The sequence below is a fragment of the Schistocerca gregaria genome, chromosome 6 (genome assembly GCF_023897955.1).
Source record: "Schistocerca gregaria isolate iqSchGreg1 chromosome 6, iqSchGreg1.2, whole genome shotgun sequence".
Classification (NCBI taxonomy): domain Eukaryota; kingdom Metazoa; phylum Arthropoda; class Insecta; order Orthoptera; family Acrididae; genus Schistocerca; species Schistocerca gregaria.
Genome location: NC_064925.1, coordinates 243,677,883 through 243,702,905, shown reverse-complemented (window position 1 = coordinate 243,702,905; position 25,023 = coordinate 243,677,883). Strand labels below are relative to the sequence as shown.

At 38.9% G+C, this 25,023-nt stretch overlaps 1 protein-coding gene across 2 annotated transcripts in view; it reads right to left on the bottom strand.

The window, feature by feature from the left end:
- Window positions 1-25,023, bottom strand: part of LOC126278124 (low-density lipoprotein receptor-related protein 1) — a 688,899-nt gene that overhangs the window by 135,446 nt on the left and 528,430 nt on the right. For both annotated transcript variants that reach the window (XM_049978010.1, XM_049978009.1), the window contains 6 exons: window positions 20,909-21,142; window positions 17,406-17,580; window positions 17,058-17,262; window positions 15,774-15,963; window positions 6,323-6,577; window positions 5,482-5,709 (listed from right to left, as the gene is read on the bottom strand). In XM_049978010.1, coding sequence (XP_049833967.1) covers window positions 5,482-5,709; window positions 6,323-6,577; window positions 15,774-15,963; window positions 17,058-17,262; window positions 17,406-17,580; window positions 20,909-21,142 — 1,287 coding nt within the window. The remainder of the gene's footprint in view (window positions 1-5,481; window positions 5,710-6,322; window positions 6,578-15,773; window positions 15,964-17,057; window positions 17,263-17,405; window positions 17,581-20,908; window positions 21,143-25,023) is intronic.

Sequence of the window (25,023 nt, the reverse complement as noted above, 5' to 3'; positions counted from 1 at the left end):
CCATCATTCCCCAAATCCCACAACATGCCAACTAACCTTTCATGCACAGGAAGAATCGCAGTCCACCATCTAAAAACTGCCGACAAAACTACACCACTTTACAACGATTACCTGGTGGAAGGGCTCTGCCAGCTGTCAGATACTTCCACCTACAAACCTTGCCACAGTGACCCCATTCCAGTAATCCAGCCACTACTCAAATCCTTAGGCCCATCCCAGGACCTCTCCATCTCTCTAGTCACCCCTATCACTCCCCACACTCCTGCTTGCTAAATGCTTCCTAATGTCCATAAACCTAACCACCCAGGACACCCCACTGTGGCCAGTGACTGTGTTGCCGCTGAGAGAATCTCTGCTCTTGTAGAACAACAACTTCAGCCTATTACCCAGTACCTACCGTTCAATATAAAAGATAGCAACCATTTCCTCCATCAAATCTCCACAGCTCATGTGCATTAACAACATGGTGCCCTGCTCATCCCTATTGATGCTATCTCCATGCACACTAACATCCCTAATGCCCATGGCCTTACGACTACTGAACACTACCTTTCCCAACACCCGATCGATTCCAAATCAACAACTTACTTCATAGTGCCATGACTATCTATATCCTCACCCACAATTACTTCTCATTTGAAGGAATTATCTACAAAAAAATCTGGGTTAGATTTATGGGCACCTGCACGGCACCATCCTAAGCCAACCTATTCATGGGCCATTTAGAGGAATCCTTCCTAAAAACCCAAAATCCTAAACCCTTCACCTGGTTCAGATTCACTGATGACATGAAACTTCCTGGCAGATTAAAACTGTGTGCCCGACCGAGACTCGAACTCGGGACCTTTGCCTTTCGCGGGCAAGTGCTCTACCATCTGAGCTACCGACGCACAACTCACGCCCGGTACTCACAGCTTTATTTCTGCCAGTACCTCGTCTCCTCCCTTCCCAACTTTACAGAAGCTCTCCTGTGAACCTTGCAGAACTAGCACTCCTGAAAGAAAGGATATTGCGGAGACATGGCTTAGCCACAGCCTGGGGGATGTTTCCAGAATGAGATTTTCACTCTGCAGCAGACTGTGCGCTGAAGGCCTTTGTCAAAATTAGACAACATACACACACACACTTGGCCACAGTCTCACTGATGACATCTTTGCTATCTGGATTGAAGGTGAGGCCACCCTATCCTCATTCCTCCAGAACCTCAACAACTCGTCCCCCATTCACTTGACCTGGTCTCACTCGACCGAACAAGCTACCTTCTTAGATGTTGATCTCCACCTCGAAGATGGTTACATCAGAACCTCCATACATATCAAACCTACTAACCGCCAGCAATACTTCCACTTCGACAACTGCCACAAGCTCCGTACCAAGAAGTCCCTTCCATTCAGCCTAGCCACCCATGGTAGTCGCATGTGCATGGAGAAGCATTCGCTCTCAAAATAAGCCGAGCATCTCACTGCAGCCTTAACTGATCGTAATTATCCTCCCAACCCTGTACAAAAACAAATCTCCCGTGCCTTTTATTTCAGTTTCCCAGCACCTCCCACAGACCAACCATCCGGCCACAGAGGATCATTCCTCTCGTACATCAGTACAGCCCAGGACTGGAGCAACTGAATTACATTCTCCACCAGGGTTTCAATTACCTCTTTTCATGCCCTGAAATGAGAAATGTCCTGCTCATTATCCTCAAACCCCCCCCCCCCCCCCCCCCATCCACCCAGTGGAATTCTGTCGTCCACTGACGCTACACAGTATACTTGTCCATCCTTACACAAAATCTGCTCCCAATGCCTTGCCACATAGCTCATACCCCTGTAATAGATCCAGATGCAACATCTGTTGGATACATTCTCCCACCATCACCTACTCCAGTATGGTCACTAACATCACCTATCCCAACAAAGGCAGGGCTACATGTGAAAACACTCATGTGGTCTATAAACTAAGGTGCAACCACTGTGCTGCATTCTATGAAGGCATGACAACCAACAAGCTGTTTGTCCACATGAATAGCCACTGATAAACTATGGCCTAGAAACAATTGGATCACCCTGTTGCTGAATACACTGAAAACATGATATCCTTCATTTCAGTGACTGCTTCACAGCCTGTGCCATATGGATTCTTTCCACCAACACCAGCTTTTCTGAATTGGGCAGGTGGGAGCCCTCTTGGCCCCAACCTTCGTTAGTCACTGTCCTCACCCATCCAGCCCCTTCCCTGTTCCCATTACAGCACTGTACAGCCATCATTCCACCATCACACCCAGTCTTTTTACTTCTCTCCTTTTCGCAACTCCCAACTCCAAATCCCTCTGGGCCAATCCCCTTGCTTTCGTTTAACCTGCAGCAGTTCACTGTCCGCCACCACCACCATACTATCGTTCCCCCTCCCTATCCCAGCCTCCTCTTTACCCCCACCCAGGCGTCAATCTCATCATGCACTGGTGCTGCTGCCTGCAGTGTGGTTTCAGTTTCCTGAGACTGCATTCGTGTATGTGAGTTGCGTTTGCATGTGTGTGTGTGTGTGTGTGTGTGTGTATTGTTGATGAAGGCCTTAATGGCCAAATGTTTTAATTGTGAGAGCCTTTTTGTTGTGCCTATCTGCGACTTAGCATCTCCACTATATGGTGAGTAGCAACTTCGATTCTCATAATATTATCTACATCTTAATTAACATAAATCTTCATTCAATGTAAAATAGGTTGTGAAGTACAGATAACTGTGCTTTACATTCCACAGGTTCACTTAGAATATTAATATTTCAAAGATGTAAAATCCCATCCCACATAGGAGTAACACTTATGATATAAGACTTGAGTTTAATTTCCTAGTGGCAACAAGGTCATTAGATCATCATCATCACCACCATCCCACACCATTCCATCTTATTTGGTGGGTCAGCAAAGAAGGCTTCTCCGCCAGTTATGGTCCTCAAACTTCTCTCCTCCTTCAGTGCTATTCCTGATATGTCCTCTGTTCAATGTCAGATTTCGCCATATTCTTTTTTTTCTTTCTTTCTTCTTTTTTGCCTTCTTTTTCTTGTGCCTTTGTCTCATATCAGCACATGTTCAGCATAGTCATTAATGGATTTGGCATTATTAGTTGAAGAGGTGGTCAGATGCCTTTCCTGCCATCACCCTATTACCCTCTGGCATAGAACACACATATGTCAACTGTCTGTGTCTAGTGCTATTCATGTGAAAGCAAGTGAACGTTTTCTAAATGTTTGTGAATCATGTAACTGGGACAGGACTTTAGTGCCATCTGAATATTCACCTAATGAAAGCGGGAAACCGGCTAAGAACTACATCCAGGCTGGCCAACGCACTGTCCCCCATTGTTAATCTACCTGGCAGATTCAATCTGGAGCTGGCGTACCTCCTTGTCCCAGAAATGGTGCTCTAACATGCAAAATTACCTGGGCACGTTACTCTTGGGACTTTATCTATTCCACATTACTACTGATAGCTTGTTAGCTTCTGTGTGTCACATGTCAGTAGAAAATGCTGGACAAAATATGTAGGTCAGTTGATGGACCGCATTTTACATGCGCACGTGCTCGTGCACTCGCACAAGCACACAGACAGACAGACACACACACTAGCCTCTGAACTCCTTTGGCATTATTGTGGAGCCACTGAGTCATCTGTCAAACTACCTGCCTCACTCTATCCCACTAATGTCTCCTTGCCTCCTGCACCCTTCCTACCCCATTTCCACCTCCATCAGCCCACACAACCACTTCCAGTAATTGATAAGCAATAAGCAGTCATGCTGCAGCCACAGCAGTGTACACTTAGGTGTCTGTGTGTGGGAATCTGTGTACTTTTTACAAGAAAAAGAGCAAAAGCTCAGAAGCTAATGTGAATACCCTTTTCTGTTACATGTTTGTATATTCCATACACATCAATCCACTATAGATGAGTGATTGCCTTTCCCTTGTATACAGTATAGTTAAATTTGCCATTTAAAATAGTAAATATATATATTTCAGTATAATTAAAAAGGACAGTTGCTACTCAGCAAATAGTGGAGATGGCTGAGTCGCAAAAAGGCACACCAAAAAGACTGTCACACAATTAGCTTTGAGCCAACAAGGCCTTTGTCAAAATTAGACAACATACACACACGCACACACTCACGCAAGCACAACTCACATGCACATGACCACAGTCTCCGGCAGCTGGAGCCAGAGACTGGTCATTTGCATGTGAGTTGTGCTTGCATGAGGGTGTGTATGTTGTCTAACTTTGACAAAGGCCTTGTTAGCTAAAAGCTAATTGTGTGACAGTCTTTTTGTTGTGCCTTTCTACAACGCAGCATCTCTGCTGTATGGCGAGTAGCAACTATCCTTATAATTATATTGTTACATTCCATCCTGGATTTTCCATTGTTGGAAATACAGATGTTATGATTTTTTGTATAGTATGACGAATGATATGTTTGCAGTAGATGGTGTTGACCTTAAGATGATGAAGTGCACTGTTAAAACTGGTCAGAAAGATACGAAGCCTAATACATATAGCTGAATGTATTATTATTTCACATTATTGCACATGTTCTTATTCATGTTTGTATACCTCCAGCGATATCCTATCACTCATCCCACACAAAATTCACATTTACCCACTATCTAAATCATACTGCAACATCCTGGATGTAACATAAATGATAATTTGAAATAAAAAAGTCCATTTAAACATCTATCGACTCCAAATAGTTCCCCAGATAAACCATTGTAAATATTTATTTGAATTATAAATGGTTCAGTTTTCTTATATTTTTTGTTTTAATTACTATTATTTAGGGCACCAACTCAGTAGTGGACATACTACAGTTTGTTGACTTAATGTGGACGATTGTGTGTATATTCATTTCCACCTCCCATATTTATTTGAAATTAAAGATTTATTCTTCTGAAACTAAGGAGTTAGAAAGATAGGAGATGCAATTAAAGAACAGTATGTAAATACTAGAATATGTCAAATGCTTTCTGACTGAATTAGTCTTCTCCATACACTGTGTCTCCTTTAGTATTTCTATGTTTTCCTGACAAGAGAAAACGTAAGTATTGTTTTTATTTTACAAGAAACAACATTCTGTTTGCAGATACGGTGCCTGACTTATTGCAAAGTATTTTTTTTTTTTTTTTTTTTTGACTCAATAACTTTTTAATTATCACTCATAACTTGTTTTGGCTTTCAAAGGCAATCTTCAGATGCTATGGCAGCATTTGATGAAAACTGTTCATGCATTATAACACATGAGCACTTGTTCATCAAACACCACCTGTAGCATCTGAAGATGGGCTTTGAACGCCAAAGCTGGTTACAATTATGCCATAAAAAAGTGAAAGAGTCAAAAATACAAAAATAATGCCTTATAAATCTTTGCCTGTACTTAATTGTACAATAAAATTACATTAAAATAGAAAGGTTAATCTTCCACAAACAATGACTGAAAGACTTACGACAACCAATCTCATCACTGACATCTGGACAATCCGGATCATGGTCACATCGGAAGTCACCAAGAATGCAATGACCTGAGTTACATCGGAAATAATGATCACCAGAGCAAAGGCAATTTACTTCATCACTTGCATCGCCACAGTCATCCTTATTGTTGCACGTCTGGTTACGGAAGATGCACCTATTATTTCCACATTGGAAATAATCTTCAGGACAAGTGCGAAACTCTGTTGAAAGTTTAAAAAATTGGTTTTTGTTAGGTTATTATAATTATATTTGCTTTTATTGATACCATTATGTAATTGCTTTGCATTAAGCTAAAATAATGGGTAAAAGAACTACTAACCATTAGTGGCAGATTGAAACTGTGTCTACGGAAAAAATCAAGCTGAATATCTGTTCTGGTCTGCCAGTGTTATTAAGCAGAGAGTTATCTGAGCACCTTCATGGCCTATAACATACATTCAGTCTCCATAAATTTCTCATCACTTATGTTATCACTTCAGAGCATAGGCCTTTACTTATTGAGAAACTGAAGCTGTGTCCATGGCTATGAAGTGCAGCACTTATTCATAATGGCTGGGCTGTTGACAGCAGTACACAGTTTAAACCTGCTGCTAATGGTTGATTTCAGTATTCACTTTATTCTTGACTGAAAGGCACATCATTCATATCAGAGAATATTTATTTTAAGCACAGAACAACAGAATTATCACAAAGTCCTTATATTATTCCTAAAAATTTGAAACATATCAACTGTTTGCATGGAAAAGTGTCACAAGAAATGTATGCAAAGTGAAGAAAAATTAAAGTATACTGCATTGTGAGTTTATTACTTACCACACACGGCTGTGTCCTCATCAGATCCATCTTCACAATGAGGAACTTCATCACAAGTTAAATGAAATGGTATGCAGCCTCCAGAAGCACAACTAAACATGTTAGTGTTACATTCAGATTCTGTTACTAAGCAGCTGGCATTGTCAGCCTGCAGTTTCCGGCCAGAAAAACAACTGCATATGACAGACCCTGCCTCATTTAGATCACATTTGTCTTCACAACCACCATTCCTATTGCGGCAGGCATTAGATGTACCTGTTAAAATCACATACAGTTGTACTAAAACTGTATTCCTCACACATAAAATAAATCAGAGAAATATTGTATCTATAAGCTATACTGTATTTCCCTGAGCCGAAGGCAACCCTGAATTTAAGATGGCCTCTCTTTTTTTAAGAGGCTCCTTGAGAAAAATTTATTTTTACATATTTCGACTAATCAAATTTACAAACTATTTAATTGACACAAGCCAGTGGCCTTGCCACAGTGGTAACACCAGTTCCCATCAGATCATTGTTGTTAAAGTGCTGTTGGACTTGGCTAGTACTTGGATGGATGACTGTCAAGTGTACCAAACACTGTAGGGAAATGAGGTGCACTCAGTCCTTGTGAGAACAATTGAAGAACTGCTTGACTGGGAAGTATTGGCTCCAGTTACGAAAACTGACAAGAGCCGGGAGAGCGGTGTGCCCCTCAATATTTGCATTCAGTGATGCTTGTGGGGTGAGGATGACAGCAGTCGGTCAGTACCATTGGGCGTTCACGGCAGCCGGACGTAATTTAGATTTAGTTTTATTGACATGAAGTATCTGCCTAACAAGTTAACAATATACCTAACCTAAACATATGGAATTTACTAGTTGTCTACATTTTGATAACAGAAGGAGAAAAAAAAGATGAAAAGAGATGGTTTACGTAACTTTTTATCTTCACTACCTTTTCTGCTTACTATGCCTGTCATCTGTGGTATCACTATTATTAATCATCATCACTGTCATAATAGCAGATATATGAAATTTATATCTCTGTGGTTACAAATATTTGGGTTTTTCTTTTATATAATTACAATTTCTGAGGTAGCAGTGGAAACTGAGAACACAGCTTCTTTTTCTGAATACGTGGCAGATTTTAGTTCTGTGCTGACATGAGAATGTTATAATGTCTCTCACTTCCAAACATATCATCTGCTCGCTACTCTCTTATTGGCTGTGTAGAACCGGCAGTTGATGCACCCCCTTTGAATCCTGTCATACCTCACCTTGAGCATTGCCAACATTGCTGGAAGAAACATGTAAGTGCACTCCTGGTCCCTATCCACACTTCTATAATCTCCTGCAGAAATATATGCTATTGTTGACCATGTATCCAATTCAAACTACAAATGAATTCATGCAAACTGCAGATTAAACATAGTAGATGTTCACAAAAAGCCAAAGTATGTGGTATATATTTCCATGGTTGGCAGCATGATGACATTTTTTGTCTACGCACCACTCCCTTCCCTGCTCATTCTTCACTAAGCTAGTGTCACTTTTCTTCCTTCGACCCTCCCATAGTGTTGTGCTTGAACAACTGTGAAGTATGAACTGCAATATCTTCTAGGGTGCATATCATATGTAACAACAGAAACTAATACATAAATAAAAGATTGCTGTCATGATTTAATCCTCTTCTCGAACTTTAGTGATGTCTGTTAGCACTATTTTCATGACAGGTCTTACTGCCATAATTTACTCTCTTGACAACAATTAGTTACTTTAGTACGATTTATTTTGTTTATTAGAGATTTAATTCTGGATTAAATTTGATTTCTGATGTCATCTGAGCGTCACCATCTCGTTCTAAAGTTGATAAAAATTTTGTTAGTGTTTTTACCCAGTATTTTAATAGCGGTTCATAAACAGAAAGAAAATTTCTCTTTTGTCAACTACTTGCTAAATCATTATGGTCTCTCCTAACCAAATAAAATATTGATGTGGGTTCAGAATCAAGTAATGCTTTTTGAAGGACATTTTCTCATCTGAATGTTACTCTTACATTTTATAAAAATATAGTATCAATACACGTATGAGAACTTTATTACAAATCTGTTCAACTACAGCATGAGCTTGTAAGATGATGGAATTTCATGATATTTCCTCTCGTGTGAACAACAAAATTGTCAGATTTTAAGGAGAGAAACATTGTTGTAGTGGCTAGCTCACAGTTACTCACGTATCCCCTAGACTAGTACTGCACAAGACAAATGTCACATGACTGTTCAAGCAAAGTCAACACTGTGTGTAGTGCTTAGGCACAACAGGAAATTTGGAGTTTGTTCAAATGTATCTTTTGTCCAGTCCTACCTTTCTGAATTCTTCACAATAAATCTACATGTGACTTGAATATCCAAAGATTTATGTAAGATGAACCCTACAGTAATCAAACAAACAATGCAAAAATGTTGGCCTCAGTAGCAATAGTTTAATCTTTGAATATGACAATCCTGTATTTTTAGAATGAAAAATTTAGGAAAGACGCTCTTCTTGTAATTGGGTAAATACAGTAAGTCTTGAAAGTAAAAATTTAAGATCATTAAACTCTGTTATAATGACTTTAGTGCTCAAAAGTCTCCACAGAATACAAATTTTAAATATCTTTGCTGTACTTTACTTATCAGCTATACCAAGACAATGAAGATATGAAAATATCATCAAGTGCAGTGTATAGTACTGCAAAAGCAAGAGACAAATTTTGGAAAACAATGGCTGTTACCACTTTGTGATACGACATCATCAAAACCTCAGTAGTGAAGCATTAAAGGTTGTATGGTTGGGGACTAACTATATCTTTAACACATTAAAATCAACTGACAATATTTTCTGCAGTTATATATTTCATGTAATTTTTACGGGTGTATTAACTGTGAATCTGAGGTAGTTTCTTAGAAATCATGAAAATTGTGAGTTCCAAGATGTAAATGGATGTGTACCCAATCTTAAGTTCTGCTTGGAAAGTACATTCTGATTTATTGGTAAGAGAACAAACTTCCAAATGCTGCAAACATGGAAATAATATTTATCCATGAATCTTTGCAATGCCTGAATGTAAGCCTTCAGTTGTAGTTCAAATATAAATGATTGGTAGTGCGTTTACTTCAAGATAATTCTCTAGTTTCTGCTCGCAACTCATAATTTCACAGTGAGCAGTTGATTTTACATGCAATTTAGTCCTACAATTATAGCTGGGCCAGGGCAGTTGCTAATATTATCATTCATGTTAGTTCCAAGTTATACATGCATTTAGGGATAAGCCACCACTTAATTTGTTTTCAAAAGGTATCTCCAGGCAACATTTTAACATAATTTGGTAGCAAATTATGAAAATCAGCTCCTTTGATGTAAGGACTTTCTGCTGTTAACTTCAACCTTCTATTACCATATGTAAAACTGTATTACGCCTTACATCATTACTCACTCTGAGTTTGCATTTTTCTGTTTCTGACATTAGTGCCTTCTTTCACTAACAGAACAGTTTCAAACAATAGATAGCATAAAGTGTGAAAATATTAAATCCAGTAAATAGGTTTTGAGAAGACGTTCCTGTTTTCACTTTCACTTCATTCCTCAAGCCTCTCATTTACAGTAAGAAAACCCTTTTCATATTTGTTTTGCAGGTCCTATCCCATGCTACATTCCATAAGACCAGAAAAGACGTACACGGTTTGTCCATAAAGTAATATCACCAATTGTATTCCGACACTCCTGCTGTTTGGTCTATCCACCAGGGCAAGTTGGCAGGGTTTGCTAAGTTTCCTCCTAGCTCCTTGAGAATAAAGACATGTTCCTGCATGATCCTCCATTTGATGGTCTGGTTCCACCTGTGATGCAATGTTCACTTGAACAGCGTGCAATGGATCTGGGAGATGTGTTATTTTCTACCGGATTTGTCAGTACCTAATCTAATGAGGGAGGTTGTAAATTTTTCTTATATTTTTGTCAGAATATTTCTTGTGAATTGTAATTTGCCTTATTTTATGCTAATTTGCTTATATGTTCGAGAGTGAGAGCATATTGATTAATATTAGTAAATGTGACGAATAATATCAAAGAGACTGGTTACAAGTGGAAACTTGTGTGTTGTCTGAAATGTCTTTGATGCTGGAGTCGTCTTTGACCATAGTCAGTCAGCAGTGAACACTCGGTGTGTGATTGTGGAACAATGTATAGGTCCCCGTTATAATAATTTGCATGTGACCAGAAAAAATGAGTTATTCTATCTACTTTTTTATATAAACAACAAGAAGGAAGCACATTCGTAAAAATGGTATTTGAAGCACCAAAAATGAGACAAACGCATTGAACCAGACATTTCCGCAGCCGACTAAACAGCATTAGGAATCATACTTTCACTAGACGACTGAAGACAACACAAAAAAGTCAAATATCATCTTACAAACATCCATGGAAAAGTGAGTACTGTCACGAAATCTGCTAAATTCAAGTGTATAAAAATAGTGAGCATATTTCAAGCGGTATCCAATCAAATTTTTCGTTAAACTTTGGAAATATCATCTTATAAACATCCATGGAAAAGTGAGTACTGTCACAAAATCTGCTAAATTCAAGTATATAAAAATAGTGAGCATATTTCAAGCGGTAAGCAATCAAATTTTTCGTTACACTTTGGAAGTCTATGGCCAAAACATTTCCAGTGATTAAGCAGGTATTTGGGAATAAATGTCTGTCACAATAGTTGGAACAAGACATTTTGGAAGGCCAAGATGGGTCGACAATGAGATTCATTCCAGATGTCCTTCAAAGCTGAAAGGTGACAGTAGGACTCGTGTGTTTGAAATTTTGAACACAGACGATAGAAGAAGTGTTTGTCTGATATTTAAGACTTTGGATATACCCAAAACCATCTTCCACGAGACTGTAGCTGAAGAACTGCAGACGACGAAAGCGTTTACAATACTTGACCTGAAAATTCTGACTACAGACCACAAGTCCACTGGGTCAGCATTTGTGAAGTACTTCTGGAATTGTACAGAAATGATGCTCCTGTTTTGGATAATGTTTTACTCAACACCAGTTTTGGGTTTTTACATGACCCTGAAATACAGAGACAGCCTCAAATGGCACAGATCACAGTCACCACACCATGAGAATGCTTATATGAACAGATCTAAAGTGAAGGTAATACTCATTGTCTTTTTTGCTGCTAGTGGTATAATCCACCACTAGTCTGTACCACCTACAGACTGCCAATACTGCCTTTTATGTGAAAGTGATAAAAAAAAGGGCACTTGCATCAGACCACACATCACTGATTCTTGGAAGTTCCACAAAGGCAATGTGCCTACATCATGTCAGCTTGTTCTATATTTTTACATGTTTGCTTGCTCACATGATCCATCTGTGGATCACAGGCTGGTGCTTTGGTCACCTGTTAGTTGACTCTTTGGTTGTAGTTTCTTGGGGCACATTGTTGACCACATGGGCAGGCAGTCGGTCGCCATCACTGAGTGAGAGACAAGAGGCACATGTGACATATGGTGAGCTGTTCATGGAGCTTACGGATGCATGGTTGTCTAAGCGGCCGGGGGTTAGTAGAGCTGTGTCAGATAGCAGTACTTGGGCCGACTGTCAATGCAGTCAGTTTACCCTGGATTAAAAAGGCATAGTTGCTGATGCGGGTGTTGGGGTGCTTTTCATTTTCTGGTGCTGTCTGTTCTGCTCTTTGGGGGTAAGGTTACTTGATTGACATATGTGCTCCCATATTGAAGTTACTCCCGCTACACTGGATTGCCTGTGGTTCTCCATCACTCTGTCTCAAGCATTAAATTTACCTTTTGTGCCTTTGTTTGAAATTATCTGACTGCCATAATGGATGTGTTTTAAAATTTGTTTTAATTGCAACTTGTCCAATGTCGGCTTATCTTGTCATTTGGGCCTGAAATCAATTGTGTCATATGTTCTAGGCCACCACATGTATTAGTGACCACTGAGGTCAACATTGAGTGTTATTTAAATTGGAAGTTGTTTTTTCCCTGAATGAGGTAATGACTATAAAACTGCCTATGGCCTTCGTGAGCAACACTAGCAGTCCAGTGAATCTTGGCTCAATTGGGTAGTTAAGTTCCATAGCTCTGGTGAGATTTTCCCCCTTAAAAAAATTAATATCTGTTGTTCTAAATACAATTACTATTGTAGTAGTTTGAGTGTTAGCCCTCAAGATTTGCCTGTTGCCTTTTAAGTTACTAAACTTATGTGTTTGGGTAGCCCTGTGAATTCTTGGGTATTAGATTAACTTGTAATATTTTATGTAAGATTAACTGGTTACTCCTCTTAGTAATTTTTATCATAATATTCTTCTTGCAATACATAATGTTTGGTTGGAGCTTTGAGCCACCCTCACACTGAGTTTCTTAATTGTTTTGAGTATTTTTATAAGTTCTATGATTATTATGCTTGAAATTATATGTCTGCTTGTTTGCTCTTGGCTACCTGAGCTGTTTGTTGCATTTGGAGGTGCTGCCCTGGCATGTTATCAGTCACCCACCAGTGCAGTGGGCATATCCTGTCCACATTGGCTATGTACGTGCATGGGGGCAGTGCGCTACTTCCCATCTCACTGTAGCCTCTGATATGTTGCAGCCTCCAAGCTTGCTGCGGCATCCCTCATATGTTGACATTCAATCTCGTAGCAATGTTAATTAAACATGAAGGGCCCGTTATTCTAAACTGTCTTACTCAGAGCTGGCCAGCTGTATCTGACCCTTCCATGTTTTACCTGTTTGAAGTCTGGTTTTAATGTAATAGTTTTAATATTAGTGTAATGCTCAATTTTTTACATTGTATTTCATTATTTTCCATGGCAGTATCTCAAGGAGCTTCTCTGATTATCAAATATTGGATATTTGCCTTGCAAATAGTTCCTGTGCATGTTGCATAAAATAATAGTAACTAACGAGCCTCAGCTCGTCAGTTACTAGACTTGCATAATTTTGTGTTACTACGCTTCTTGTAATGATGATGATAATGATGATGATGATTGGTTTGTGGGGTGCTCAACTGCGCGGTTGTCAGTGCCTGTACAAATTCCCAATCTTTGCTCACTCCAATCTCACCACTTCCATGAATGATGATGAAATGATGAGGACAACACAAACACCCAGTCACTTCGAGGCAGAATAAAATCCCTGACCCTGCTGGGAATCAAACCTGGGACCCCATGCTCGAGAAGCGAGAACGCAACCGCGCGACCATGAGCTGCAGTCACTTCTTGTGAGTTATATTCATTAATGTCAAGCATGCCCTTTGACCAGTGAAATGTTGGAATTGTAATCTTTAGTATCACTGCTGTCACTGTTTGCCCAGCACTAAGCACATGTTTGAGTTATATTTAATGGTACTACTTGCTTGTTAGTCCTTCTTAAATTGGTGCATTTTATTTTTTTAAATTAACTAATTAATTATTATTAGTTTAACTGAAGAAATTTTGGAGTAACTACTTGAATCATTTGTATTTTATTAGTGTGCCTGAGCAATAAAAGACTTTTGGACTCTTGTGAAGAAAGAAATGACTTAGATGACTTGCACCTTTCCCATGCCCACTTAATTGTTTCTTTAGCCTGACATTTCAGTGCCCAGCCACACTGTTCCTTGCTGAGAGATTATCAGGTCAAAAACAGAGTGGAAACACTACCCCAGACCCCCTAGAGTCCTGACCTTGCTCCAGCAGGCCTGACACTACATTCCACACAAACCTTGTACTAATACAAAACACATGGCTCTTGGGGTTTCAGAATTAAGGTACAGTGATATTGCCCTTGATATATTTTGACTGGATGCCCCTCCTCTACCCCCTAATATAACCAACCTGCTGCTTCCACAAAAGTTGGGCATCTATACTGTTCCAGAGTAATGTCAAATGCTAGCATGTCAGTCAAGAACGTTAGACAGAGAGGGCTCTAAGATGATGTCAGCCAATATTATGCAGACCGACCTCTCTCTAGGACGACTGCAAGACAGCAGCGGCCTCTAGGCAATGAGAACATAAGCGCCGCTCTGCCTGGCCGCAGCCCACTGGAATACTAACTAGCCGTTCTACGAATGCAACTGCAGCGACTCATGAACTGTATTGTTTCACTTGAATTAGGAGTTGTATATACTGAAGAGACTTCTTATTTAACTATTGCCAAGTGCTTGTGACATACCATTGTAAATTCCCAAAGTTAAGTATTGTCATTCATCTAACTGTAATAAAAATTCATTAATACAATTTGCTTGAATTGTTGTCAAAAATTTTTATATGATACACTAATAAACATTCAACTAGACATACTGTAGGCTATGTATTTTTGTAAATGAGTATGTTGCATTTATGGCTTATCAGTTAATGCTTATACTACTACTACTACTACTATTACTACGGAATATGAAACTTTGTAATCCTACCCATACACAGATTAAAAATATGCCAAATACTGCTGTTGAAATTACTATCCTCACAGATCCAGCAGCTTGAGAGGACTCTCTCATACCATGGCAATGATCCCAACCAATTTGCCCATCCATTTAAAGCAACTTCAATTTCCTATCAAGGTTTTGTTTGCAATAACAATAAACAAGGCTCAAAGCCGCAGATGGGCAAAGACAGGTGGCAGGAGGTAATGCACAAACAGAGAGCGGGGAGGGGGGGGGGGGGGGGGAAGATGGACAAAGAGAGAGGGAGGAGGAGATGGATACAGAGGGGGGAGGGGGGAGAGGAATTATGAAGTATATCCAATTCCCTTAGATATTTATAACTTGCAGTGCAAGTGGGTATTTTATGGCAAAAGTTAGTTGTGGTGGCACCTACCAACATTTTACAGAACTTCCGCTTACTTTGCACTCGATTCTAAGCTGCAGGCGGTTTTTTGGATTACAAAAACTGGGGAAAAAGTGTGGCTCAGATTCGAGTAAATACGGTAAACACAAAAATTTATATCCAAGTTGTTACTCTCGAAGTGAGCTCTTGCCTTATCAAGAAAGTTTTGAACCCCTTCAGTAAGGCTGACCTCACTGCCTATACAACAGACACTAGATGTATCATCAGCATACAGTGATTAGATGCTTATTATTTAAAGAATTTGACAAAACATGTAGTAACATATGAATAGGACTGGATCTAATATTTATCTTTGTCACAAATGAATTGCTTTTTTATAGCAGAACCTGTAAGAAAGAATATTACTATGTTAAAAATATCTATTTACAAACTATATTCATGTTCTGCAATCTATTTTGGAAAAAAATTAAGGTTAAAGACAGATACACTTATATCATTCATAATTATGACGTTTCCAAAAGTCATCAGTTTTATCATTCTGCCACGAGGCCAATGTTGCTGTTCAATTTAACTACTTTTACTGAATTACTGTATGATACAAGCAAGTGTAATTATACTTGTTGAACTGAAAACTCACAGTCATTTGTATCATTTGCAACTGCAATAATGCCCATTGGCCGAGGTACATCTCTCCTTAGCCATACTACATCATCTCCAGTGTATTTGTTAGCTCTAATGACAGCATGCAATACCCAGTCTGTCCAGAATATGTAATCCCCATACACAGCTATATCAAATGTGTGTTGAGGCTTTACCCTGCTTAAAACCTGTGAACAAACAATTCTGCTACACAAAAACACAGTATAAAATTGCATGAATGCAATACAAGAAAAGACAAAATTATAAGTGGCATTCAAAAAGAAACAAGCCGGAGGCATAATTACATAAATCAGTACCCCAATGTTAGAAGTATTGACCCTGGCTGTTGAGACACTGTCCCACTGTGACACAAGGTGGTGAATGGCTGTCTCATAAAATTCCCAGGGCTGCAATGTTATCCAGTTCTGCACCTGCAGCTGGACGTTGTCGTCCGAGGTGAATCGTGTGCCCCTCAGAGCCTTTTTAAGGGGAACAAAAATGGCGTAATCCCAAGGAGGGTGGCCGAGAACCTACCATTTGAATTTCTGCAGGACTGCCGCGACTATGTTGGCTGTACGAGACTTTGCATTGTCATGGAGCAGAATCACCCCAAGTGTGAGACTGCCTGGTCGTTTTGCTTTGATTGCTTGGTGAAGGGTGGTCCAGATTTGCGTGTAATGCTGGGCATTCACTGTTGTCCTGTGCTGCAGGAAGTGAATCAGACGGGGCCCATCTTGGTCAAAGAAGAGTGTCAGCATAAGGACAAACAATTCACTTCAGATGACAACATCCAGCTGGACGTGGGGAACTGGTTAACATCACAACCCTGGAAATTTTGACAGCTGTTCACTGCCTTGTGTCACAGTGGGACACGTGTCTCAACAGCCAGGGTCAATACTTCTAACATACAGGTACTGGTTTCTGTAATTATGCCTCTGGCTCATTTCTTTTTGAATGCCCCTTACACTTCTGAAATTATTACAGTATATAGTTCTTGTTCTGGGATTTCTCTAGCACATAAAATTGTTATAAAGAACATGTTTAAGGAACATAGATAATTTATCTACCAGCACTTTTAAAGAATTATTAACTATTAAACAAACCTCATTTCAAAATACTGCTTCCTATTTCATGCTCCTTTGGGATGAAGTGACACTTTTAATATAGTAGGTAATACCTTACAAGGCAGCACTGTAAATTAGACTATTACTGTAGGTATTTCTATGTACAAAACATAACATCAGACTCTCATTTTGCTCTAAAGAATGAAGTTGCTCTTTACCACTCTGTTTGTGCCATCATAGTTTGCTCTTTCAATCTTGTCAAATCGTGCATCACTCCAGTACAGCTTCTGTGCTTTGTGGTCCAAGGCAAGAGCATTGGGCATCCGAATGTCTTTTGTAATGATTGATTCAAGACCTTGTCCATTTACAAAAGCCCTTTGTATCGATGGATTGTGCGAATTCCAGTTTGTCCAGTATATACGTCTGCAAAGAAGTGATAGCAGTCAGCACACATAGAGAAGACTGACTTCATGGATTATTGTTATTACTATTATGAAGAGTACACAAGTGCTACTTCAAAATTTCTATAAAAGAAATTTAGAAAACCACTACCAGTAAATACTTACGCTTCACAGCTGTCTACATCAATGCCTCTAGGTTTATCTGTCTGCTCTAATTTAATTACTGTTTTGATAACATTGTTTGTTAGATTGATCTTGCTAATAGTTGGATCATTGTTGCAAGTCCAGTACAGCATGTTGTCAAATGCCTCATATGCCAGGCCTTCAACTAACCCCTGACCTGAAGAAAAATTAAAGTGAAACACTGAATTCAAGAATGAATACAGGGAAATAAAATAAAAAAATGCATTGCAACATCCATAATTCAAGAAAAAACAATCTTGGAAAACTGTGAGGCAAAGGTATTGACATATACTACAAAGAACCCTTCACTCTGCAGTAAAATGTGTACTATGTCTCTTGACATTAAAGCTAACGTTTTGTGTCTGTGTTTGTTTTTAAATAAATGTGTTTTGGAAAAGGAATCTGCCTTGAACAACACAATTTTCTTCTTTTTCAACCCATACATGTTTGAGTGAATAGCATAGATTGTTCAAATAATGACAATATCATGAAAAGGACACATTGCTACTCACCGTATAGTGGAGATGTTGAGTTGCACATAGGCACAATAAAAGACTAAACAAGTAAACTTTTGGACAAAAGGCCTTCTTTCGGAGTAGACAACACACATACACATTCATGCAAACACAGCTCTCACACACATGATCACTGTCTCTATTTGATTTTGCATATGTTGTTCAGTTACATGATCAACAGTATGTACGACTGAGGTACATAATTTGGTAATACAACATGAATAAAGTAACCACTCTCCCAAACCTATAGTATTATTATCCAACATTTTACTTGTTATTTGACAGATAACAAAGAGAAGCCACTGAAATTCCACTGAAACATGTATAGGTGAAGAAATTAAAAAGGTTTGCTAAAGACAGAATGCTTTTCCAAACGATATTTATGTGTAATATTTAGAAACTTCCTGACAGCATGATATTTTGTCCCAGCTGAGAACTAAAATCCGCCTACTTCTTACAGACTGAGCTATCTATGCACAACTCACAACAGCCCCTCACAGCCTCATTCCTACCAGTACCTCTTTCCTACTTTATAGAAGCCCAGTCACATAACCTGCTGAACCAGCATTGTCTGTGAATGGTTGGGTTCTGGTTTGTAGTCCAGATCAGGCACACAGACTTAATCCATTAGGAATTTTCATACTGTAATATTAATTAATCTGATAGATCATAGTGTTATCTCTGGCCATCTTATCTTTCTCAGTGTTACTTTTATCTTCTATCAGAAGATAAATAAAGTGTGGTGGGTAAACAAAGAACGTTCAAAAAAGCAGATAAAAATTTGCTTGATGGCTTCCTGAAAGACAAACTCCAATCCTCCGAAGCTAACATTGTAACTGTAGTCCAGATGTGGCTTGAATTGAAAGAATGAGTATTGACAGCAGTTGGGCGATTTATACCAAATAAATTGACAAACGATGGAGCTGATCCCCCGTGGTACACAAAACAGGATACAACAGTGTTACAGAAACAATGAAAAAAGCGTGCCAAATTTAAACAAATGCAGAACCCTGAGACTGGCAATCTTTTACAGTAGCTTGAAATTTAGCTCAGACTTCAATCTGAGATGCTTATAATAGTTTCCATGTTGAAACGGTGTCTCAAAACTTGGGAGAAAATCCAAAGAGATGCTGGTTGTATGTAATGTATGCTAGTGGAAAGACATAATCAGTGCCAATCCGGGGCAATAGCAATGGAAATACTATTGATGACAGTGCTGCTAAAGCAGAGGTACTAACACAGCATTCCAAAATTTCTTCAGCAGATGGGATGATGTTAATATTACAGATTCGAATCAAGAGCAGCTGCCAACATGAGTAACTTACAAGATGATATCCTCGGCATACTGAAGTGACTTAGATCACTTAATAAATACAAGTCTTCAAGTCCACATTGTATATCTATTAGGTTCCTTCCAGAGTATACTTATGTAATAGCTTCATACTTAAGAATCAGCTTGCTCGATGAAACATCTATACCCAAAGACTGGAAAGTTGCACATGTTACTCCAATATTCCAGAAAGGCTATAGGAGTAATCCCCTAAATTACAGGTCCACATCATTAATACTAAATTACTGGCCCATATCATTAACATCAATATGCATCAGGATTTTGGAACATACACTCCTGGAAATGGAAAAAAGAACACATTGACACCGGTGTGTCAGACCCACCATACTTGCTCCGGACACTGCGAGAGGGCTGTACAAGCAATGATCACACGTACGGCACAGCGGACACACCAGGAACCGCGGTGTTGGCCGTCGAATGGCGCTAGCTGCGCAGCATTTGTGCACCGCTGCCGTCAGTGTCAGCCAGTTTGCCATGGCATACGGAGCTCCATCGCAGTCTTTAACACTGGTAGCATGCCGCGACAGTGTGGACGTGAACCGTATGTGCAGTTGACGGACTTTGAGCGAGGACGTATAGTGGGCATGCGGGAGGCCGGGTGGACGTACCGCCGAATTGCTCCCATGCCACCCAACGTGCTCTAGAAGGTGTAAGTCAACTACCCTGGCCAGCAAGATCTCCGGATCTGTCCCCCATTGAGCATGTTTGGGACTGGATGAAACGTCGTCTCACGCGGTCTGCACGTCCAGCACGAACGCTGGTCCAACTGAGGCGCCAGGTGGAAATGGCATGGGAAGCCGTTCCACAGGACTACATGCAGCATCTCCACGATCGTCTCCATGGGAGAATAGCAGCCTGCATTGCTGTGAAAGGTGGATATACACTGTAGTAGTGCCGACATTGTGCATGCTCTGTTGCCTGTGTGTATGTGCCTGTGGTTCTGTCAGTGTGATCATGTGATGTATCTGACCCCAGGAATGTGTCAATAAAGTTTCCCCTTCCTGGGACAATGAATTCACGGTGTTCTTATTTCAATTTCCAGGAGTGTAGTTGTTCATTTTTTCTCATGTGCTGTTCAAGAGAGGGACGATAAAGAATTAGTGTGAACCCTCTGACGGCACTTAAGTGTGATTTGCAGAGTCGCCATGTAGATGTAGACATAGTGTAGATTTATTATCTTTGTGCCATAATCAAAGACACTTTGTAAAATAATAATAGAAATTTCTGGATGGAGCACGGAAAAGTCAGTCACTCACCTATAGTGAATCGATCAGTGGAGCACAGTAATACATAAAAGAAAAGAGCGTTCATGCTAGTTTTTGAGCACTAGCTCTTTTCCAGCAATAGTACACACCTTCAAACACACAACCTCACAGGTGCTGTCTCTGTGTGGTTGTGTGCATGGATGTGTGTACTACTGCTGGAGAAGATCTAGTGCTTGAAAGCTAGTGTGAGTGCTGTTTTTCTATTATATGTTACTATGCTCCACATAGTGGTTGCCTTTTCTTTTCTTTTACACTTTGAAAAATGATGCTCTTGTGCTGTACATATGCTTACTCCTTTACAGCTCCATATGTTCTACGCAAAAATATGCTTAATATAGCATTTATCATACTTACTGCTTACAATGACTGTATGATTCGTCCCATTGAAGTAAACTGAATTGATGCTCCCTTTATGAATATCAGAGTAAAATATCTTCTTTCTATTGAAATCAAAAGATAATCCTATAGCATTGTGCATGTAATCTTGTGACTGAATGCTTGGAAATGGAGCATTCAAGTTTCTTTCATCAAACATATGAATACTGTCAATTCGTACAACACGTGAGTACACTAAAAAGCTGTCATAATCTGAAAAGCAAAATACTTATTAGTATGATGGAAACAAATAAGAAAAATCAGACGTATGGTACATATCTTCACTTTAGTTCACTAGTATACATTTAACAGGAGAAACAGCCGCAGAATAAAACTTTTTCACACAGAATGCAAGGATTTCAAATAAATGTTCCTTGGAAGTAAGCAAACACACAAGTCAGTACAATTTCCATTTCAACTGTTACCTGTTAAAAATAGATACAGGAAAAAAAAAAATGAATTAATGAGGAAAGGTAATCACTCATGCGTAACATTCACAACATAAGGGTTATATTTAATGGTATTTTTTTCTGCTACTATGTAGTATTATTTAGGGTGAAAATGAAGAAAGCTCTTCTTTATAATGAAATGCCAACTCTGGTAAATGACTGTGCTGAAACGTTTCTTACTGTGGAAAAAATGACACACTGTTCATGGTGATTAAACGATAGACTGATTACATTCTTTTATATCTTTTGTGACATAATCACAAGTAGAATATGTGCCAGGGTGGAACGTGGATGTGTTTGGAAGGAATGTGACAGGTACTGACACAGGGAGATAAGGAGACCTTGTAGTCAGGTACATGTAATACACTGAAGAGCCAAAGAAACTGGTATACCTACCTAATATTGTGTAGGGCCCCTGGGAGCATGCAGAAATGCCGTAACGCAATATGGCGTGTACTCAAGTAATGTCTGAAGAAGTGCTGTAGGAATCAACACCGTGAATCCTGCAGGACTGTCCATAAATCTGTAACATTACGAGGGATTGGAGATCTCTTCTGAACAGCTTGTTGCAATGCATCCCAAATATGTTCAATAACATTCATGTCTGAAGAGTCTGGTGGAGAGCATAAGTGTTTAAACTGAGAAGAGCATTCCTGGAACCACTCTGTAGCAATTCTGGACATATGGAGTGTCACACTGTCCTACTGGAATTGCCCAAGTCTGTTGGAATGCACAATGGCCATGAATGGATGTAGGTGATCAGACAGGATGCTTTGGTACGTGTCAGCTGTCAGCGACATATTGGGGATCCCATGTCACTCCAACTGCACATGCCCCACACATTACAGAGCCTCCACCAACTTGAACAGTTCCCTGCTGACATGCAGGGTCCATGGACTCATGAGGTTGTTTCCACACCCCTACACTTACATCTGCTTGATGCAATTTGAAATGAGACTTGTCCTACAAGGCAACATGTTTCCAGTCATCAACAGTCCAGTGTCAGTGTTGGTGGCCCCAGGTGAGGCATAAAGCTTTGTATTGTGCAGTCATCAAGGGTATACGAGTGGGCCTTCAGCTCCAAAAGCCCATATCAATGATGTTTTGTTGAATGATTCACACATTGTCAATTGTTGATGGCCCAGCATTGAAATCTGCAGCAATTTGTGGAAGGTTGCACTTCTGTCACACTGAACAATTTTTTTCAGTTGTTGTCAGTCTCATTCTTGCAGGACCTTTTTCTGGTCGCAGCGATGTTGGACATTTGATGTTTTGCAGGATTCCTGATATTCATGGTACAATCATGAAATGGTGCACAGGTAAATCCTCACCTCATCACTACCTCAGAGATGCTGTGACCCATAGCTCATGTGCCAACTACAACACCACGTTCAAATTCACTTAAATCTTGATAACCTGGCATTGTAGCGGCAGTAACTGATCTAACAACTGTGCCAGGCACTTGTTTCTTATATAGGTGTTGCTGACCGCACTGCCATATTCTACCGTTTACATCTCTCTGCAGTTGAATAGGCATGCTTAAACCAGTTTCTTTGGCACTTAAGTCAATGTCAAATTTTATGATTGCTCTGATGTATAATTTTAACCAGTCACTGAAATTTGAATGAAGCATGTATTTTACTGCTGGGAAACAATATTTGTTTGTCTGTTGTAAAATGTTTTCTTCCTGGTGATGTGTGACTCTAGTAGCCTAACAGTTGTCTTATGCATTTCAGTGAATATAGAACTGCACCTTGTAATAGAACTAGTTATGAAGTAGTTAATGAATGCTTTGACACCACTAAAAGTTTAGAAGATTGTATATTACCTGATCCACAATATGTAATGGATAAAAGTTAGAAAGTATGGTTTTTCTTAATTTTTATCAGCAAATTAAAATGTATGTTTCACTTATATACTGAATAAACATCATTAACATTATTTCAGATCATTTAACTGTGATTAACATTAGTTAGAAAACCTGATGTTGTGAATTAGCATACTGTCATAAATTTCAGAAAATTTATAATTTCATTTTTAAGATTGCATTATTACATTCCCATAGAAATGTTAGGAGAAATATCTATGTTGTAATTAAACCAACAATTAATTAGAAAAAATCATAAATTTCAATTTACCTACAGACTTTTTTGAATATTTATCAGTCATCTGATGTATTTAACATGACTTGTGCACTTTATGCATTATGTCAATAATGAAAAACCAATTACATCAGTTGTAATTAACTTTTTCATTAACAATGCTCGAACATTCTGATGTAAACACTATTGATTTTCAGTCATTTTGATACTATGAAATTATCATACAGAACTTTAACATAAAATTCTGTTTTGGCATTTCTTACTGTACCTCAGTAGTTGTTAGGAATAAAATCCAACATGAAATAAGAAGTAACTAATGATTTTACAATAGCTAATGTAAGTTTTTGTAACATGATAAACAAATCTCCTCACACAAAGGTCAAAAGAACAATAATTATAAATGTACCTAGAATGAATGATCATTTATTGTCTTTAAATCTGTACTAACAGTTTGTTGTAAATCATCAACTTTGCATTGTAAAATCAGTAAATATAATTATTTATAGGCCAAAGAACAAACACTGTTAAGCTATGGTATGTAATGAGCAGTGCAAAGCACTTGCAGTCTGTCACAGTTTGGCTGAAGTAATAATGCAAAGTCTGTAACAGTTGCTGTTTTGTCCAGTCATGTTGGTAGAAGACAGTTTATGTGAGAACATCTTTGTAAATGCTAATGGAAAATACATCTGTGGTTAAAAGGATACATCAGTGTGTTAGAAAATATTATTTCAGTGTCTAAGGCAAATCTGCAATATACAATCCCTAATGGACTTTACTGGTAGAGGAGATTCAACAGTTCAAAGCTAAGTATTGCACTGCAAAAAACTACATCACTCTCATCCTACAATGAAGCTTTCATAATGAGGAGTATTTCAAGGGGGGACTGCAGTTAAGCAACATTAAAACCTCCATGAAAATTTTGATAACAATTTTAAATAAAAATATCTTTCAATCTTTTTATTATGCATAAGAACCACTTCATTCAAAACATGTCAAAGAACATTAGAAGATCCATTCTTTTGTGATTCTGTATTACATGGTTTAAATAAATAATACAAATGACTTTAATGTCTTTGGTTTTATTCTACATGCTTGATGATCTGCTGTCTGTGTGTCTTTGGAATGAATAGTAAATCAATCCTTCTATAAAGGACAGTTTTGGAGCTGAGTGGGTGATCTCTTACAATGTATTTTCTTTCTCAGGGTTGTTAATTCTGAGGAAGATGCAAGAGTAGTTTCAGGAATTTGAAACAAATATTTCAGGTTAATTCAGCAAGTCGCCCCCCCCCCCCCCAAACAAAATTGAAGGGAGGGGGGGGGGGGGAGCGTGGGAAATACTATACCCCATGGATTTGTCACTCTGTTATATTGTGTAAATACCACAATATTTCTTTGAAGCAAATGTTTGACATCTCTAGGTGTTGCAGCAATTACTACTGCAAAACACAAGAAGAGATATTTACGTGGTGTCATCTAAATCTGACAGAGCCTGAACAGGAAATATGCATGCATGAAAAATTTCTTACACTTTGATGAAAATACT